At 30.4% G+C, this 16,610-nt stretch overlaps 1 protein-coding gene and 1 long non-coding RNA gene across 3 annotated transcripts; both read left to right on the forward strand.

Annotated features, from left to right (window-relative positions):
* Nucleotides 1–7,128: 7,128 nt before the first annotated feature.
* Nucleotides 7,129–10,320, forward strand: LOC128036243 (uncharacterized). Its single transcript, XR_008193030.1, has 2 exons — nt 7,129–7,222; nt 9,924–10,320. It is a non-coding gene; the product is annotated as an uncharacterized LOC128036243 (long non-coding RNA).
* A 2,574-nt stretch (nt 10,321–12,894) lies between these two features.
* LOC105784567 (uncharacterized) lies at nt 12,895–15,018 on the forward strand. Of its 2 annotated transcripts, none has more exons than XM_012610470.2 (4): nt 12,895–13,045; nt 13,223–13,554; nt 13,961–14,068; nt 14,598–15,018. In XM_012610470.2, exons 2-4 carry the CDS (start codon nt 13,273–13,275, stop codon nt 14,871–14,873), a joined length of 666 nt encoding a protein of 221 aa, XP_012465924.1. In that variant the 5' UTR covers nt 12,895–13,045; nt 13,223–13,272; the 3' UTR covers nt 14,874–15,018. The 2 variants fall into 2 exon arrangements, with proteins under 2 accessions (XP_012465924.1, XP_012465925.1); XM_012610471.2 differs by having other exon boundaries at nt 12,909–13,045; nt 13,239–13,554.
* The last annotated feature ends 1,592 nt before the right edge of the window (nt 15,019–16,610 follow it).

The following is a 16,610-nucleotide window of genomic DNA, read 5'->3' on the forward strand; positions in this document are numbered from 1 at the left end:
AAGTTCATATGATATGATTGTATTTAATTTATTATATATTTGAATTATGAATTTGTGTATGTTTGATAGTGATTTGAATTGTTTGCAATTTGGTACAAAAGGTGAGGTATGGACTAAACCGTAAAGAAATGATAAATTGAATATGATGAATTGAAATTTGAGATGGATTAGTTTAATTGAATTGGTATGTAAATGTTTGATTTTTGAGATGGAGGACCAAATTGAACAATTTAAAAAATATGTATGACTTTGTAATTGAATGTGATTAAGATAGAATTTGATATTACACTATTGCTGAAATATTATTAGTGGTTAAAATCGACGTAGGACCATTGAAAAAGAAAGGAATGGTGAGAGCGTCACGAGTGAAATGAGCTTTCAGTTTGTATCTCTATTAGGGGTGAGCATTCGATCGAATCGAATCGAATCAAATCGAAAATTTTCGAGTTAATCGAGTTTTCGAATCTCATTTTATCATCCTAACTTTATTTGAAGTTTTCTCGAATCGAGTCGAGTGAGATGGAATTCGAATCGAATCGAATCGAATATATTTGTTCGAGTTAAATTTTAAAAAATAATTTTGGGTCCTTGTAACCATTGTCACCCATCGTAATAAAATTTTTCCACCTTAATCAATTTTTTTATTAACTTTCATCACTTCATAATTTATTTATTAATTTTTATATCTTGGTTAGCTTCTTTGCTTGCTTAGTTGTTTCAATAATCTTGATTCTTGTCACTATGTATTTTAGAATTAAAAATATATTAAATGTAAAAATATAATTTTTAATAAAAGTTATTTTAAAAATAAAATGTGAAATTAATACCAATATAAAATTTTAATACGAATATTTTATGGCATAATTAATAATTCAATTTTAATATAAATATTCAATATGACTAAACAATTCAATAATATAAATAATATAAATTGTGAAATTTAATTTAATAATATAAATAGTAAATATAAATAAAATTATTACTATTTATGTTTAGTGATTTTTTGAATAATTTTGATTTTTATTTGAGAGTAAAGGGTGAGAAGTAAAAGTTTAGGGAAAAATAAAAATTTGAGGAATAAAAGTTTGAGGAAAGTAAATAGGGGAGTAAAATTTTGGAGGAAAATATTTAAAAAAAATGGAGGGGAGGTTTGGGATAGATGGGAGGTGGGATGGGAAGAGAATAAAAGTTTTAGGGAAAAGTGGGAGGAGTAAAATTTTGGGGAAAAATAAAAGGTTTTGAGGGTTTTTGGGAGTAAAATTTTGAGAAAAAATAAATGGGAGAGTAAAATTTTGGTGGGAAATGGATTTTGGGTAGATTGGGGGTTAAGAGGGGAGGGGAGTAAAAGTTTTGGGGGGAAAGTGGGAAGGAGTAAAAGTTTTGAGGGAAAAGTAAAAAGGTTTGGGAGTTTGAGGTAAAAATGTAAAATATTATAGTTTGATATTCGAATTATTCGAATTATTCGAGTTATTCGAATTCGAAAACTCAACTCGATTCGAACTCGAAATTCGAAAAAAAATTCGAGTTGATTCGAATGATTCGATTAACTTGAATAACTCGATTCGTTTAACTCGAAATTCGAATTTTTTTTCGATTTTTTCGAGTAAAATCGAGTTTTGCTCACCCCTAATCTCTATGACCCGAGACCATCTAGTTATTGTATATTTATGACATTTTGCATTATATAAAATTGAGGTGAGTTATTAACGGTTATTGAGTTGAAATGCTAAATTTGAAATTGAATATTGAGACATGGACTAAATTGAATAGAATAGAAAATTGTATGACTTAACTAAGATAGGAATTTTGTATGAAAATGAGTTGAATTATGTTATATTATATGATGAATTGACGAATTGATGTTGAATTGAGAATGATGGAATGTGAATTAAAGTGTGTGATGAAATTGGAAATTGGTTTCTCTATTAACTGTATAGGTCTATATTTCAATATATCTGATGATGCATTTACATCCCAATATGATTGCTTCAGTTTATCTAGTAATACACTACGGTGCCAGTTTGAAATGTTGATTGATTAATCTGAGTATTCGTCTTGAAAATTCAAATAAGGTTATTAGGAGTATATAAATGTGATTTGGCTATAAGGTAGATTTGATATGAATTGTGATATATATTTGGATACATGCAAGTATACAAATATGGCACAGAATAATAATGTTGAAATGATAAACAAATTGTCTTATCTGATGGACATGCATACTTACCTATATAAATATATATATGAACTTATATAAATTACAAATTGAGTCAATATACTTATTGTTATGTTTTTATATTAAATTATTACCTCTTGAATTATAGAAATGCTACAGAGTTTATTACTCAACGTACGATTTTTTTTTCATGCGCAAGTTAAGTTAAATACGAAATCCTAAGCACCGACTTCAGCATCCAAACAGAATCCCGGACTCAACGAAGTTGGTGATTTCCTTTTGTTGGTTAAATGGCATGTACCTAGTAGAGTCATTTTGAGTATTTTGCTATGTTTAATAAAGAGGAATTGAAAGTTTGGTTTGGCATGTGGATTTAGTCATAAGAAGGTTAATATTTGTATGTAAACTATTTTATGGTATGTGATGAATGAAAGGATACCTTTGCAAATGATGCATGTTGTTTAACATATGTGTTTATAAGTGATTGAATGAGTAGTGCTTGATAGATAAGAATATGGTTGATATAAATGCAACTTAAACTTGTTATAAATCTCATTAAGGCACAAAGTATGTATTTATGGAAAAGTGAAAAGTGATATATGGATATAGGTAGGCGTTTCTCATGTTGTGAAGTAATGTTTATTGTTAATGACTGAAAGGAGAATGTTGATAAGGTTGAAATGTTATATGTTGGATGGTGTTTTATATTATAGTTGAATCTGTTATAAATGTATATATGCAATGCTAATATATGGTTGAGTTTGGTATTGGTTAGTTTGTTGAAAAATTTACAGGTTTGTATATTGAAATTGTAGAAATAGTTTGTGACGTCGCAACGTCATTCGAACGTTGTCGCGACGACAAGGTCACATTAAGGCGCTGAAGATATGTCATTGGGACAAGCTTGAACTCTAGGCCACGACACGACGAGGAAATTCGTCGCTGTGATGAAAAGGCCATTTGGCCAAGTCAATATGTTACGTCGCGACGAGGAACCCCCTCACATTGTGACATCAACTCAAAGTTTTGAAAATGTTACAAAATAATCATTCTTCGATCTCGAGTTAATTTAAGGGCACTCATATACTTGTATAAGACCCATAAAATGGTTATTTATGATATGTAATATTTGTAATGCTTCTGTTTCCTTAAATGATGTAATTTGAAATGATTAATTTTCTGTGTATTTGACAAAAGTTGCTCCGATAATGAATGTGGCATCTCGTAACTCAGACTCGACGACCATGACGAGTAATAGAGTGTTACAAGTAGATCTTCTATCTATATTGAATTTGACCCAATCAACATTCACAAAACACTCAATATGGGTATGTTCATGATTCTTGTATAGTATACCTTTTCTAGGAGCTCCTTTTAAGTAACACAAGATCTGTTCTAGAGTTGCCCAATGATGAATGACCGAAGCTGATATAAGTTGGCTAACAACACTGACTGTATACATGATATTTGGATGAGTTACTACGAGATAGTTCAACTTTCCCACCGATCTTTTATACCTTTCAGGATCCTCAAATAGACCGCCATCATCTTTTGTGAGATGCAAATTAGGAACCATAGGAGTGTTGCATGGTTTAACTCCTATTTTCCTTTTTTTTTTTTGACAAGTTAAGCACATACTTTTTTTCCTTTTCTTACTCATTGTCACCTCCACTCCAAAAAAATATTTCAGCGCCCCCAAGTCTTTTGTGTGAAATTTACTATGAAGAAATGACTTCAAAGCCAAAATTCTTACACTATCGTTCCGTGTAATGATGATGTCATCAACATATACAACTAAAAGAATGATGCCAATCTAAGAATTTTTTTAGAATACTTAATGGCCGCTTTTACTTTTCTTCAAACCATAATTTGGATTGTTGGAAAAACGGGTTTGAAAAACACAGCGGAAAATAAGTTTAAGGGAAAAACCAAAGTTTTAATTTTTTTTTCAAAATAAGAACTTGATTGTGATATCTAAAGTAATAAACATTTAATCACAATTGTACCTTTACGATTCGTCTAGGATGAACGCGTCGGCCGAGTAGTCTTCTCTACTATCCTCAAACTCACGTTTGTCGAGTGTGTGCTCACTTTGAATCAGAAAAATTTTCACAAAAATTATCAGTGGAGTAATTTCGTAATTTCGCAATTTCTTTAAACTTTTAAGTCAAGTTGTAAATAAGAAAAATATCTCTAGAAATCTTCTAAAATAATTTCTTTAGAGAATTTTCTCCCTACAACTTTTTCTTAAATTTAAGTGTGTGAAAAATAATGACCCAAGGCTCTCTTTATATAGGGAGAATTTAGAGAGTTCAACTATAATTAAACTTAATCACTCTAATATTAAAATAGTATAATACTTATTAAAGATAAATATTAGAATAAATTTAATATTAAATCTATTAAATTAGTATAATATTTATATATAAGATAAATATTAAACTAAATTTAATATTAAGATAATCACTTTAACATTAAATTAATAAAATACTATCAAGATAACCATTAAATTAAATTTAATATTAAAATATTATTATTTTTAGAATAGTTAATCTGAAATCAAATTATCCGGTAGATTCTTAGTATGAGTATAATTCTTCCATTGCTCAACCACCAAAGAACCATAGTGACCGACCATCCGCCGACCACCCAAATGCCACCGTCGCAGCCATCAGTAAGAGTAAAATTCCTATTTTGGAAGTTAACATATCAATGTGCCTTTCGGCATTAAATCTCGACCTTAAATTTTAAGTAATTTGATAAGTTTCATGAAGTTTTTTGTATTTCATTTACATTCTTTCGTGATATCAATTACTCTCCAAGTCATCTAGCTTAATTAGCATCAAAGTAGTTTCTATCATAACTTTACATAATTTATTCAACCAATAGTATTGATTACTCGTATCAATTCTAACGTAGCATATAATAAAGTTATTTACCTTGATCACTTATCATATGATTCTATAACGTCACCAACAAATATATGATGAGCTAAAACATACTTTCACTAACAACAAGGTTAAGCATCGGATAAAAACATATTAATAAGCACATATTGAATTAGAGATTACTTGACTACGATCTTTGTCTTCCTTTAACTCTCGACATCTTGACGTCGTCTTTAATCACATATGATAAAGTTGGTAATAAAAATAATATTAGTTTCACACAAACGCATGAAAACACAACAATTTAACATAATTTGTATTTTATGTGTTTTAGCCCCTTTATCCAAATTGCTTATATCTTTCAATATTTAGCATCGAATTTCACATTTATTCACTAGGGATCTCTTACTTTCAATCAATAAAATAATTTCTTAACAATTTTCATTTTATTCAATTTAATCTCTAATGCCATAAAATTAACTATAGGGCTTAGTTGAATTTCTAATTAAATTTAACACCTTTCACTACATTTTAATACAGTCCTAATAAACATAATCTATACATATCCTTTATAATTCTTCATCATCAAGCTCCAATTTCACCAAAATTCAACAATGGTAACTTGATATAAGTTAACAATTTAAAAAATTATCACTTGGGCTAACTTCATTAAGCTTAAATAATCTAAAATCTATAAAAAATTCAAAGGAAAAGACTTAATTACCTTATTAAATTTGGACCGAATAGCTAATAGAACAAAGATAATTTTATTCTTTCTTTTAAGCCTTGGACGACAAAACTAAAGAAAAAGATGGTGACTTTTTCTCTTTCCCACTCACTTAAATATATATACTTTAGATTAATGAATTAATTAACTTAATTAATCATCATCAGATAGTTAATAATACAAGGTTTAACCATAATAAGATAATAAGACAAATTAGTGACAATGGAGGAATATAATCATTCCATCCCACTAAACTTATATTTAATAATGGTTAAATAGCCATTAGGTCACTTGCATAATTATTAGTTATGCCTCAATCATTTCTTAAATTAAAACTTAATAGCAACTGCATTTCAAGTTAGTCCTTATACCGATTTAATTACTTGATTGTCCACTAATATATTTTCAAATTAAACATGTAAATTCTTTTATTCATAATTTTACTTACTCGCTTTATGAAATTCAATTTCGAAACCACATTTTTAACATTGACTAAAATTGGGTCGTTGCAATATGGGCTAGGTTGGAAGCTTGTTAATTAAGCAGTACATGGACCAAATAGTAAGGTGACTAAATCGAGATGATTAAGTAAGAACTAAGTATGTCCTCAAAAAGATGGTAGGTTAAGGGTTTGTTAGAGTTTGTGTGACCCGAATCTCGTCACTTGTTGAAGAAATAAATACAATGACAAAATAAGGGGATCTATGGAGCCATACTACACAAGTTGAGCCTGTATAGAACTATACTTCTACTATTTGACTTTGATTAGAACAATGTTTTTCAACCATTAAATAGATGTAGTCGAAATTCCTCTTAAACCATTCATTTTTTTATTATTAGTGAATTTCTTCTCCTCTCCTCGTGATTTTTTTTTCCAAAAAGATTTTGACGGAAAATATGTATGATCTTATTTTTTATTGATTAATATACAGTTTGACGATTGATAAATCATAGATAGTGAATGAGCTAAATATAAGTCGATTATGTAACACCTCGAAATGCCCAGTGTTGTAACTCACGTCTCCTCAACGACTGATGGAATTAAATTTTCGAATTTGAGCATCGCATCAAGTGACATTAAATTATTATTTAGCTGTCACACAGAGAAGACATGAAAAGTGGATTGTATTTCAAATTATTAAGTGATATAAGACATGGTTTTCAAGGACCAGGGACTTGGATAACAAATCCACCAAAGGTCTAAATGTAATTAGACCATGATATATTGGAGTAGTGGCACCGCTCCATCATAGCCACCAATTTCCTTTTTATTAAGTCTAATGAGATAATAGCCATTGATTATAATATAATTATTTTTCCTTCTAATAATTATGTGTGTTAAAAGTGGTATCCTTCTTCTCCCTTAGAACCGAAATTGGAAGAAAGGAGAAAGCTTGGTTTTATCTCCCATGATCGGCCATTGAATTTAAGGTATACATGCATGCTCTTTAATAATTTTCATGGATTTTTCATTTATCGAGCTTAGTTTATTCAACCCACTTATTTAATTTTAGTATTGAAGAGAATTACTACTGAAGTTATCATTATTGAATTTATAGAGTAAAACCAAGGAATTGTTGAGAATTAAGCTTAGTTATTATAAGTTTATGTTAGAAATGTGGTGGAAGTGGTTGATTCAAGTTTTAATTAAGGTTATATGATTAACTAAGTGGTATTAAGGATTTAATTGTAAGGGATGAAAATTTTGAGGTTTGTTAATAAATAATTTTGATTCGATCGAGTCAATAATGAGATCGAGTACCATAAAGGGACTTAATTGTAAAGAATTTAATTATGTTTGGTGTTGGTTGTGCCTATTTTAAATATGTACTAGTATTATTTTGTAAACGAATTATCAAACGTAACTAAAGACAAGGTGAGAACACGACGAATAATGAAATTGATTTGGGCTAATATACTTTCTTTTCATCACATAAAATAATTAAATATTTGACTTGTGGAATTATTAACGTTAGTTGTTGTTTTGATTATAATTAATAATTTTGACTACATGTTTTAATGGAAATTATTGGATTATGATAATTAAGCGTACATGTACATTATCACTTGGAAGATAATATATATAGAATTAATTTAAGCACAAGGAGTAAATAGAAAAAATATTAATCTTATGTATTATGAGCGGTAAGTGTTGAATTTATGTATATATCTAAGTTTGTGCTCTCATGTTTGATTTTCAATATATATATATCTTCTATACTTAGATCAATAAGTAATTGGAATTAGAAAGATATCAAAAGTGAACATGTTTAAAAGGCATGTATATCCTTAACTCCTTGACACGTAATGTGTTTAACGAACGTGTACATGCTTGTTATATGATTTTTGATTGCTATCTTTGTTGGATATATATTTTGTGATACATTCGGACAATATTGATGTCAAACATTATTGAGATGCATCAAAAAATATAAATATTAGTGATTATGAAATCGTATTATGATAATGGTATGTTGCTTTGATTATAATGTGTTTTGATGAATTACTAATAGTGAATAATGGCCTATTAACCTTGTCGAATAGAGTTACGAGTATAGTTGGCACACCATAAGATTCGTTTTGATAGGTGGGAGATTCAACGCTATGCATGCACGTATTATATTGTGATAGTTCTCTAATACCCTAGGGATTGAGAATGTATCACCAACTCAAATACCCCTAGCATATTCTGGTATGATTGGTGGGATCGGTGCATTTATGCCCGATTAGCACTTTGATACATATACTGGTGTGTTGGTGGACCAAATCTGAGTCAGTTAATAGGGGACAAAACGAGAAAATGAATGTGTAATATAAATGATAATTAAATGTGATTAAAATGTGAAATTTTATGCTAAGTATATGTGTTATTGAAATGGAAATATAATGACAATAAGAGATATGGTTTGATATGATTAAATAGATGCAAATACTTTAGAGGTGTATTGAAACTTGATATGTGTAAGTAAACATTACATGGTTATGTGGTAAATGACTATAGATTACCGGAGAATTTCATGGTTCATGTGAATATTTGTTTATATGGATATTGATAATGAAATGGTTTTGATTAATATGTATATTCATGTTACTTGACTTATTTATTTGATTTATATTATGTTATAATTAAATTTGAATTATATTAGCTAAAGTAATCAATATTCAACATATGGTTATGTTTGTTTTTGTGCGCAAGTCTCAGATTAATTTTAATAGATTGAGGTTGTAAAGCATTCAAGGTTAGTGACTCAACTCAACTCATGTTTGTACATGTTGTATGCACATCTAATTAATGGCATATACCTAGGTTGAGTCTCATTATTGAATGCTTATTTTGTTGGCTTTGGTATGTTCTGGTATTTGATCTTATGTAGTTTATGAAACCAATTTCAATTCTTGATTTGGCAAGTTAAAATGTTTGATTATAAGAGTTCACTTATATGATTGACTTTGTTAGCCTGTGGTGGTTTTTAAATGCCGTGTATAAATATGTCTAGAATGTTAATTTGAAGCATAAGTGATTGGTAATAAGTTGGTATAAGGTAGGTGTGAAATTGTTAGTAAGTTGTAAGCTTGTAAATGTTCATTTTAGGTTATTTTACGTTAGTGTCTTGAGACAGTATGAACATATCCTGATGTCACAAGAACAAAAATGGCTGTTTTGTATTTTTTTGAGTTTGAGTTTGAGTCTTGAGACACGTTGAACATGTCTCAAGACAAATATTGCTAGGACTCGAGACAAGAATCTTTTAGTCTTGAGACATATTGTACGTATGTGATAGTAGAAGCTTGGATTCAAATTCTTACTCCTACCTCTATCCCGTGTAAACTAGGGATTTAATCATTAAAGATATTTGAAATCTATAATGCATGTACATGGATAGTAGTGATGATTGATTTGAAATTGTCTGATGTTCACATATTAAAGTTGCGGAAATTTATTTAGTCTAAATTACTTTGGCAAAATAATGTGACGTCAGGCATTCAGATTCGACGATCGAGTCGAGCGTGGGGTGTTATATGACTAGGTGCAGTGGTAACATTCTAGGAATGTGATTCTGTAGCTTTCTACAATCCCGTTTAGTGTGAGCCAACTCATGGCAATAATAACACTCAATGTTCCCTGAAACAGTATTGCGGCCATCGACTGTTTTCTCTTCATTTCCCCTTCCTCTACGAGTCCGCGCGCTTTCGGACAAAATCATGGTTGCCTCCTTTAGTGACAAGTATCATATTTTTCGGTATAGACATAATGGCCTATGTACAAAGAACTCTGGAGAAGGCATCTTGAAGAGGCGTAATTTCCCCACAAGAAAGAATCTGAGATTTCGCAGCCTCAAACTCAGAAGGAAGACCAGCTAAACAACTCATCACCGCCATTTGCTCTCATTGAGCTTGCTGCACTTTGATGTCTAAACTGAATGGTAACAACATATTCAGTTCTTCATAAGTTTTCTTGAGGTCCATAAATAAGCAGTGATGGACGTGGCCTCTTTTTCAGCACGATAAAAGGCTTTGCACACCTCAAACATGCGCGAGATGTTCCCTTTGCCAGAATACAAAAATTCCAAATAATCCATTAGACTGTTAACAATTCTGATAAAATTTTAAAAGAATGATACTAATAAACCTAAATTAAGAAACTAAACTCTTTTCCATTCTCAATCAAATTAAACGCTTTTTTTTTCACTCCACTATTTAATTAGCTCATCCAAAGTAATATCCATAAATTTTCTTCTTCTTTTTTTTTTTTTTGGCATGTTTTTGAACAATTTGCTTATAGGTATCTAAACTTTTCAATACCATATAAACCAATCTTCTTTTATGCTATAATATACACTATTATTTAAATATTAGATCGGGTTGGATCATCTATTAATAACGGGTTCATTGAAAAATTATAAAAATTTATGTAAAAATATTGAGTTTTCAAAGATTGATGGTTGGGTCTTTCATGATTTTTCTCCCAAAAAATTTTATTTGAATTTATGGCCCTACTTATTATTTTCTTGTTCATTTCTTTCTTTCTAGTTGTAGGAAATGCGTTTTCTCTCACTTGATAATATTCAAAAGGAAAAGGATTTTATTATTATTTTATTGATAAATTAAATGTAGTTTAAAAATATCTAATTAAATTTAAAAATTTTAAAAATATGTAAATTTATAAAATATATTATAATTAAATATAAATAAAAATATTTTAAAATCATTTAATTTGAACTTGACCTTAGTATGGCCAACTTAAGATAAAAAAATCATCATCCAGGTTTTAAACCAAGGCAAGCTAAGTTTATCAAGTCGTGTGGGCCACTCGATCTTTTGACAAGTATCACTTTGAATCTAAAATTTGGGTATAAGTAATATATTTATACTAATAATCAAATTTATTGAATTGATGTCATGACTTAAATGGACATAAACACGAACTCAATTGAAAAAAAATTCAAAAATAAACAAATAAATATTTTGATAATTGTACATCTAAATGCAAATAGGGTAAAAAAAATTCAATAATATTAGTTTCTTTTGTGGGAACAAAAAGCAAATTAGAAATCAATTAATCATAGCATACCCTCCCTTTAGTCACTAGAATAGCATCATCACGAAGTAAATTAAGCGCTTCATCCGATGGATACCTTTAAGTTTGAGTCTCCAACGGTGAGCTCAATGCCATCTTAGTTAAAGAATGAACAACATTGCATTCCCTATAAGTGTGTTCAATTATAATATCCCAATCCCTCTTCAGCAAAAAATTGGTTTGTTGTAGGATTGTAAGGGACCTGAAATATTCATTAAGTAGAGATAAGAAAAGATGAGCCCGAGATCAACGTTAGTAATCATGTATGAACCTTTGTAAACCTCTAGTCAGTAAAACGGTATGATATGGATTCCATGGCCGACTGAACATTGATCCAAATTTAAAGTCATGTCGTTTTCTCAAGCTCAATCATGAGTTGTGTTCTGATGCGTTGATACTGTTTAGATATAATCACACAACAGGATGAAACACCATAGAATGTCATGAACAATAAGCTCTAAAAAGAAGGTATAGTCCCTCTGGATACACAACCTACAGTGTGGTTTCACTTTCAAGTGTTGGCACATCTCTTTCCACACCTTTAAGACAACCTGTGCACACGATGGAGAGTTATCAGTTTTGACCAGGTGAGTTATTCTTATCTTTATAAGCAACAAAACTACGATTATTTATCCTTACTCAAGCAAATATAAAGCAAACCATAGATTGAAGCCTCCTAATTGATTAAGGGATAAAAGTGTCAAGCCTTAGCCATCTCCAATTCATCCTCCCTGGGAGATTGTCTACAAACACCCAAACACACCTATGGCGTTCCCTTGTTCCTCTCATTCTTGGTATATATTGCTCTTTCGTTGGTGTTTTATGTGACATGATATCCTTGGCAGGGGCAAAGCCAGAACAATCTTTTAAGGGGCCGAATGAAATTTTAATTTTTATAGTCTATATCTTTATAATTTTTAAAGGATTAAATCGAAAATTTATAATTTTAGGAGGGCAAAATATACATTTATTTTTACTAATTTAAAATTTTTAAAAAAATTAAAGATTTAAATAGTAATTTTACTTTTTAGGGGGGGCCGGGGCCTATGCCAACCCCCCTTTAGATTCGCCACTGATCCTTAGTATATATTGTTGATACTTATTTTGGATTATAATTTATTGTTGATGTCTTATAACGGTGCTTGAGAGTCTTGGAATGTAGGACAAGAAGTCGCAAGGATCAAAGAAATTTCAGCTGTCATTTTATTATAACTTGATGATGCATGAAATCTATAAAACGATCCATTAAATAATTTTCCTTTTTGAATCACTATTTCTTAACCATCAAATAATTTTTATCTTTCGTACATATTTTTAATGATTTTATATTAATTATCTCTCAATTATATCCAATTTCAAGTATTTAAATAGAGTTTCAAATATGTATACAAAATATGATATTTTGGCTTTCTTTTTCAATTTCAAAACCTAATCCCAAGTTCCATGTGAATCCTTTTGGAGACAAAGATCCACGTGGCCTGCCGATAAAACCGTTTGGGCGCGTCCTACGTTTCTTCCCCCATGAATCACGAACCTCAACATAACAACAACATTAACAGCCCCATCAATATTACATAAAAGATTACTACAATCCATTAAAATCTTATTTTACAACTTAGTTTTAAGACCATCTTTAGTTCCTTTAAACAATATTTAGCTTGATTACACACATTCTGGTATGTTTTTCTTTAGGTCTTCAGTTCTAATGTAAATTTTAGTAATCATCGTTAGTGAAAGAGTTTTTGTTTCTTGTTTCTTGTTTGGATTTTAGCATTAGGAAGTCTTTTTTGTTGTTGTTATTTTTCTTTGTTATTATCATCACCAAACAAAGCATTAATGTAATTCTTCTTTAGATTCATAAATTTGCAGAGAGGCTTATCATAAGAATTGGAGAGAACCCGTCATGGAGATGATGATGTTGATGATGATGATGATGATGATGATTGGTTCAATGGCAGATGATACCAATGATGTTTACAGTCCATGTGATGATGCCAAAGTGCAGAAACTAGATGGGTTTACATTTGGTGTTGCATTTTCAAAAAAGGAATTTTTCTCCTTCGAAAATGTGCAGCTTTCTCCATGTGATAGTCGCCTTGGTTTAGCCACCAAAAGTGCACAACTTGCTGTTTTTAGGCCAAAGCTAGACGAAATTTCTCTCCTTACCATCAATGGCAGCGATCTCGTACGTATATTTTTTACCTTGATTTCTTTTTATATATTTTACCATAGACATATTGATTTGTTATCAATCAAAGAGACAGAGATTGTTTAGGGCATACAGTTTTTTGTATTTCATGTCTTGTCCATAGCTTGATATTTATTGCAATAATTTTGGTGTTTCTTTCTTGTTTCTGCATGTATGTCGCGTTGGACTGTGACGATTACGTTTAAACACTTTTATTTTTATTATTTCTAAACAAATCAAGCTTTTCAACATAAATCAATTAGGTTAAGCCTTGGGTTTTGTTTTGTAGAACTAGAAAAATCGTATTATGTTATGAGAATTAGTAGGTAAATGCAAATGTTAATCAAAACTTCCAAAAATTTTGAAACTTTTTTCTTCTTTCCTTTTTTTCTTGGATTTTAAGCTTAAAGCTGGTGGATACATGGTAGCATTTGCAGGGAGGAAATATGCAGCCAGATCATTACCGATAATGGTTGCCGATGACAAAAACACCATAACTAGCTTCACTTTGGTAAGAACCTCATTAATGGGTTATTTAGTTATATTTCCAGCCTAATCATACTTGAGAAGACATTACGCATATAATGTCATCTTTAAGAGTCTTGAACTTGCAAGCTCTTAGAGTTCTCAAACAATTTTCGATGTCAATTGAACTAATCTCCTCTACTATTTCGGAATTTGAGATTAATCTTTCAATTTTTTTTATAATATCATTAATATGTCTAAATTGATAACATTGTTAATTGCTACCGCTAAAATGTAAACTAAATTAACTATTAATTAATTTACGGTGTTATCAATTTAACCATTAGCGCAATGACAAAAAGATTTTCATTAATTTTAAGTTTACAATTTATATCAAGTTAAAAGTTTGAACCCCGAACTTATACCCCTTCCATCTCAACAATTCCCCCTAAAAAAAGAGATTAGATCTTAAATTTTAATATAATAGAGGGATTAAAACTGAAATTAGATCTTATTTTTACCTTTATTTTTATTTTTTGCTTAGATAACATATTTAGTTTGTTTTAAATCCATAGGTTCTTGAATTCAAACAAGGTACTCTACAAAATTTATTTTGGAAAAGTTCTGGTTGTGATTCATGCTCCGGAGAGTCAGCTACTTGTCTCAACAACCAAGACTGTGCAAGACCAACCTCAAAATGTGGGCAAAATGGGTGCAACTTGGGCATACAGTTAGCATTTTCTGGGACAGACAAGAACCTTGAAGCACTCAATTCATGGTACGAAGTTAGCAAATTCCGACAAAATTCACTCTATGGACTGTACGCAGATCTACGTGACAAGCTTTTCTAAGTTTGCAAATTCCCATGAATTGCCGATGGCCTTCGATTTGTTATTATTGATGGTCTAATTCTTCTACTCATTCGAAATTTAGACATTCTAACTCTAATAAACATATTTTGGTTACAACCTTATATTCAAGATTTTTGTTTACTTATCTGGATTTCTAAATTTTTAAATTAAAATAAAGGGATTAAATTTTAAATATGGAAAGAATATAGGGACCGAGAGCATCATTAGGAATAGTATAAAATGTGCGAGAAAGTGATGTAGATTTACTTGTAAAAACCTAAGCAAACCCCAAAACTAAAACCTATAAATAGGTGATAGAATTGTGCTAACACTCCATTTTCCCAACCTGCAAAATACAATATCTAATTGTATCGTAATGAAAAAGTTGATTTACAGAATGTTACAGATTTAATTCAAGAAACTCAACATATAGAGCAATCTTCAACAAAACCTAATTTTCTATTCTATAAATTATATAAGAGATGAATTGATTTGATTAAAAAATAATTACAACAAAATAAAAAGGAAAAACACGTGACATAATTTTGGAAAGGGGCAGTGATGGAGGATTTGCTCTCTAGAGTCCCCATCACACTTTGATTAAAGTTGTTCATATTAGAAGGTATAACTTGAAATCTTCGTTCTCTATCTTTTCTCCAATTTTCATGTCAGAGTATGTTGACACTAAAGTCGGGAGGCCATAGAATTTTTGTGCAGGCAACTAGCGAGAGAGAAATGGTTGCGGTGCAAATGCAGTAGGTAAGTTCTTGATTTTGAGAAAAAAACTAGTTTTAGGGTATTATCAATTTCTTGAACTGCAACATTAGTTTATAGGGTTTTATGTATTGTTAATTAGGTTTCTTGATGTGCTTTTCTTGAATCTGGTTCAGGAGCATGGAGGGAATGTGGGCAGAGCACTAACAACTTATTACTGTCAATTAGCTGCAAGAAACGTGTACGGCTAGCTTCAAGCCAAATTACAGTGGATGCCTGTTTTCCTTTTCAATTCATTTTAACTATAAAAGTTTGACTTTTTTAGCTTGTTAGCACTCGATATGTGGGCTTGTTTTTGAACGCCACTTGTTTTGTTTTTAATGGTAAGTGTGCTTAGCAAATGGCAGTAGATTTTGGAGCAATGTCTTATATATTCTTGATTTTCAGCTGAGGGTGTATGTCCCAATTTTTTTTTTGAATTGGGGGGTGTTAAGGTATGGGTTCAATTATAGGGGATGCTTTCGAAGTTAGATTATGTATATATGTTGTCAAAATTTTATCTTTAGCTTGATTATAAAAAAAAATTAAATTTAATATTTTTAACATTAAAAAATCTTGCTCAGGAGTTGGAAATGTAACAATAATTTTGAATAAAAGTAAAGCATGCACCTTCACAAGCTTATATTCTTAGTGGCAAACTAAAACACTTGTCAAGACAAGGAGTTGGAAATGTAACAATAATTTTGAATGGCAACAACAACAGCTTCTAAAGGCAATAACTTTACTAAAGAATTGGTGCGACAAAGGCCTTAATCGGTTCAATAGCAGCAAGGAATAACTGAATAAGGACAACTTGACCATCAAAATAGCAGCAAAGTGAACTATAAGGTAGCAAGTTGTCTTGGTTGAAATGGGCAGCAAATTACCAACAAATGTCGTAGCAGTTAGTGTAGCAGCAATTCAATGTAGCAATCGGCAGTAGCCAATTGGAGAAGCAGGCTACTGAAGCAGATAGCAGCAATG

Source organism: Gossypium raimondii, chromosome 13 (assembly GCF_025698545.1).
Source record: "Gossypium raimondii isolate GPD5lz chromosome 13, ASM2569854v1, whole genome shotgun sequence".
NCBI lineage: Eukaryota > Viridiplantae > Streptophyta > Magnoliopsida > Malvales > Malvaceae > Gossypium > Gossypium raimondii.

What these genes read in the sequence shown, in the direction of transcription:
- LOC105784567 (XM_012610470.2), top strand. Translation starts at nt 13,273, where the DNA reads ATGGAGATGATGATGTTGATGATGATGATGATGATGATGATTGGTTCA. An exon ending in CCATCAATGGCAGCGATCTC is followed by an intron (nt 13,555 to 13,960) that starts GTACGTATATTT and finishes TTGGATTTTAAG; the next exon opens with CTTAAAGCTGGTGGATACAT. An exon ending in CCATAACTAGCTTCACTTTG is followed by an intron (nt 14,069 to 14,597) that starts GTAAGAACCTCA and finishes TTAAATCCATAG; the next exon opens with GTTCTTGAATTCAAACAAGG.